Source organism: Neopelma chrysocephalum, unplaced genomic scaffold (assembly GCF_003984885.1).
Source record: "Neopelma chrysocephalum unplaced genomic scaffold, ASM398488v2 Primary Assembly neopelma1_97314, whole genome shotgun sequence".
Classification (NCBI taxonomy): Eukaryota; Metazoa; Chordata; class Aves; order Passeriformes; family Pipridae; genus Neopelma; species Neopelma chrysocephalum.
The window spans coordinates 1-3,563 of NW_020925955.1; the positions used below are offsets into that span (position 1 = coordinate 1).

A 3,563-nucleotide genomic window follows, 5' to 3' on the forward strand; every position below is an offset into this window, starting at 1 on the left:
AGGCACCGGGACCCGCCGCCCCCGCGGGGAGCCGGGGGCTGCTCCCACCGCCCGGGGAGGGGGCACCCGGGGATGGGGCCCTGGGGCTCTGCCTCGTGCCGCTCCTCGGGGCGGTCCCGTGGAGGCTCCGGCGGGATTGGGGCTGAATCCTGTCAGCGCGGGGATGGCTCTTGCCAGGCTCCAGCGGCAGAGTTGGACCCACGGGGGGAAACAGGAGGGGCCCCCTCGGCCCAGGTGCTTGGGGGGGGGGCGGCTCCCCCCGGGGACATCTGTGTGCCGGCCCACTGTGGCGAGGTGTGTGACGCCAGAAGCGGAGCCGAGCCTCATATTTGGGCACGAAGCAGGTTATTGGAGGCCGTGGCCCTGCAGCCGGGCGATCCCCCGGCTGATAAAGGCTCCCCTGGTGCTGCCGCCTGCACCGGCTCCGGCGCTGCCGATACATCATCCCCTGCCTGCGGTGGGGGTGCGGGACGCTGGGATGGGGCCGGTTGGGGCGCTGGGGCTGCTGCTGTGCCTGCAGCTGTGTGAGGGTGAGTGGCGGGGTGGTGGGAGCGGGGACCCACCGGTGCCGGGCCCGGCTCAGGACCCTCCGTGCCGCAGGGTCCGGGCAGCTGCGGCTGGTGGGGGGCGGCGGGCGCTGTGCCGGACGCGTGGAGGTGAATCACGACGGTGAGTGGGGCTCCGTCTGCGTCTTCGACTTCGACTGGGAAGCCCGCTGGGCCACCGTGGTGTGCCGGCAGCTGGGCTGTGGCCGCGTGGCCTCGGCGTCCCTCTATGCCCCGTTCGGGCAGGGCAGCGGCCGGATCTGGCTCCAGCCCTACTTCTGCCGCGGCGCCGAGGAGGTGCTGGAGGAGTGTCCGAACTTCGGATGGGGCCAGCACTACTGCGGCCACGAGCGGGACGTGGGGGTGATCTGCACAGGTGAGGGGGACAGGCTGGCCATGCCGGGGCACCCACCTCGTGCCGGGGTGTGCCGGGCAGGGCTGAGCTGTGCCGGTGTCCCGGTGCAGAGGCCGTGGAGCTGAGGCTGGTGGGCGGCGGCGGTCCCTGCGCCGGGAGGGTGGAGGTGAAGCTGCGGGGACACTGGGGCTCAGTGGGAGATGACAACTGGGACATGGAGGATGCCGAGGTGGTGTGCCAGCAGCTGGGCTGTGGCTCGGCTGCTGGTGCCTATGCTGCCCGCGACCGCTTTGGCACTGGGTCTGGACCCATCAACCTGGTCCTGGTGGACTGCAAGGGGGACGAAGCCACGCTCTGGGACTGCGAGATCCGTGGCTGGGGACCTTATAGGAACAACCACGACTATGACACCGCCGTCATCTGCCAAGGTAGGAGCCGGGCTGGGAGGGATGCGGCACTCCTGGCACATCCCTCAGTGCCAACTCTGCACCGCTCCCGCAGGGTTTTCCCGGCTGGTTGGGGGTGACAGAGCCTGTGCCGGGCGGTTGGAGGTGCGGCAGCGCCAGGCCTGGGTTGGCGTTTGTGTGGAGCACGTGGACATGAAGGTGGCCCAGGTGGTGTGCCAGGAGTTGGGCTGCGGCGCGGCGCTGGCCATCCCCAGCAGCGGCCAGTTTGGGGCAGGAACGGGGCCGGTGTGGGAAGGGGTGTTCAACTGCACCGGCACCGAGCCCCTCCTCAGCGCCTGCGCCCGGCGGGTGCCCCACAGCCAGGGCTGCGCTGGTCACGCCACCATCATCTGCTCCTGTAAGCACCGGGGACACCGGGGGGTGTTGGGTGTCCCCCCACCATCACCCCCCTGAACGCCCTTTCTGCCACAGCCTACACGGGCTTCCGGCTGGGGAACAGCAGCTCGGGCTGTGCCGGGCGGGTGGAGGTGGCAGTGAGGGGCACGTGGGGGTCCGTCTGCGCCACCAACTGGGATCTGCCTGATGCCAACGTCCTGTGCCGCCACCTGGGCTGTGGCCACGCTGTCACCGTGCCCCCGGGAGGCTCCTTTGGCAGCGGGGACGGGCCGCTGAGGCCGGACGCCTTTGGCTGCAGCGGGAGTGAGCGGCACCCGGGCGAGTGCCCCATGGCGGTGCTGGGGGAGCCCCCCTGCACCCCGGGGAACGCCGCCGCCGTCAAGTGCTCAGGTCTGTGTGGCACCTGTGGGAAGAGCCTCCAAGGGCTTTTGGGACACCCCAAGAATTGGGAGTGGAGCACTCAGGGCTGTTTTGGCGTGAGGGGAGCACTGAGCCAGGTCATTTTACAGGCATCGTCAATTCCCTGCGGCTGGTGGAGGGTGAGAGCCGGTGTGATGGGTGGCTGGAGTTGGCCATAAGCCCTGGGGTCTGGCGCCGTGTGCCAGGAGAGGTTTTGTCTAGAGGGAATTTCAGTGTGGTGTGTGGGAAGCTGGGCTGTGGTGCGCTGGACAAGAGCGATGCTGTCGTTGGTACAGTCCCCGTGTGGACCATGAGCAATTCGGAGAAGAGTATTATGAGAAGGGTGATCCACACTCTCTTGAAGATGACCAGCATCCCCCAGGGGGTGGATGCCTTGCAGACCGGATACATACCCCAGCGAGTGACCTCTGGGCCAACCGACATCCCTCATGGGGCTGCCATCGTCTGCTCAGGTGGGTGTCCCGAGAAGGGCTGGGGTGCTGGTGCCCCGAGCAGCCCCCAGCCCGGTCCTTCCGTGCCCGCAGGCAGCCGGCGGGTGAGGCTGGCGGGCGGTGCCGGGCGCTGCGCCGGGCGCGTGGAGGTCTATGCCGGTGGCACCTGGAGCAGCGTGTGCCAGGAGCGCTGGGACCTGCAGGCGGCCGCCGTTGTGTGCCGGGAGCTGGGCTGTGGCGCGGCACTGGAGGCACCCGGCTCGGCGCGCTTCGGCCCCGGCGCGGGGACCCCGTGGCCGTACGTCGTTGAGTGCGCCGGGAGCGAGGAGTCTCTCTGGGAATGCCCACGCTCGGAACGGCGCGAGTGCGAGCGCGGGGCCGGGGCCGTCTGCTCAGGTCAGTGTCGGGTGTCCCCGGGGCGGGGAGCAGCAGAGCCCCCAGGGGGGTTCCTGGCCGTGCCGTGACCCCCCTGCTCCCCTCGCAGAGCAGCTCTCCCTGCGGCTGGCGGGCGGGCGCGGGCGCTGCAGCGGGTACCTGGAGCTGCTCCACAACGGCACCTGGGGCCGCGTGTGCGCCACCGGCACCAGCCCCGGCACCGCCGCCGCCGTCTGCCGGCAGCTGGGCTGTGGGGACGGGGGGCAGCTGGCACCCGCCCCCGCCCAGCAGCCGGCCCCCGCCTGGCTGGCCTGGGTGGGCTGCGAGGAGGGGGCCCGCTCGCTCTGGGGGTGCCCCTCGGCACCCTGGCACCTGCAGGCCTGCGGCCCCGGAGGGGACGCCTACGTGTCTTGTGTGGAGGACAGTGACAACCCCAGCGAGACAGCCACCACCCCGTGCCCGGACGGGGCCACCTGCACAGGTAGCTCTGCCCGTGCCAGCAGCCCCCCTGCCGGGCCGGCTGGGATCCCCCTCCCCTCACTGCCTGGCCGTGTCCCCACAGCCGTCCCCAGCAGCAGCGGCCCTGCGGTGGCCGGGGGGACTGTGCCGGTGCCAAGCGGGCAGGTGGCCGGGG

The 3,563-nt window shown here is 71.2% G+C and overlaps 1 protein-coding gene across 1 annotated transcript; it reads left to right on the plus strand.

Annotated features, from left to right (window-relative positions):
* Positions 1-520: 520 nt before the first annotated feature.
* On the plus strand, positions 521-3,560 carry LOC113961592 (deleted in malignant brain tumors 1 protein-like; the record flags this gene model as incomplete). The annotated part of the gene is made up of 8 exons (XM_027672019.1): positions 521-921; positions 1,011-1,328; positions 1,402-1,704; positions 1,779-2,093; positions 2,213-2,377; positions 2,525-2,950; positions 3,039-3,410; positions 3,492-3,560. Coding segments are annotated over 8 exons (2,369 nt in total), but the record flags the coding sequence as incomplete, so codon positions are not given.
* Positions 3,561-3,563: the final 3 nt, after the last annotated feature.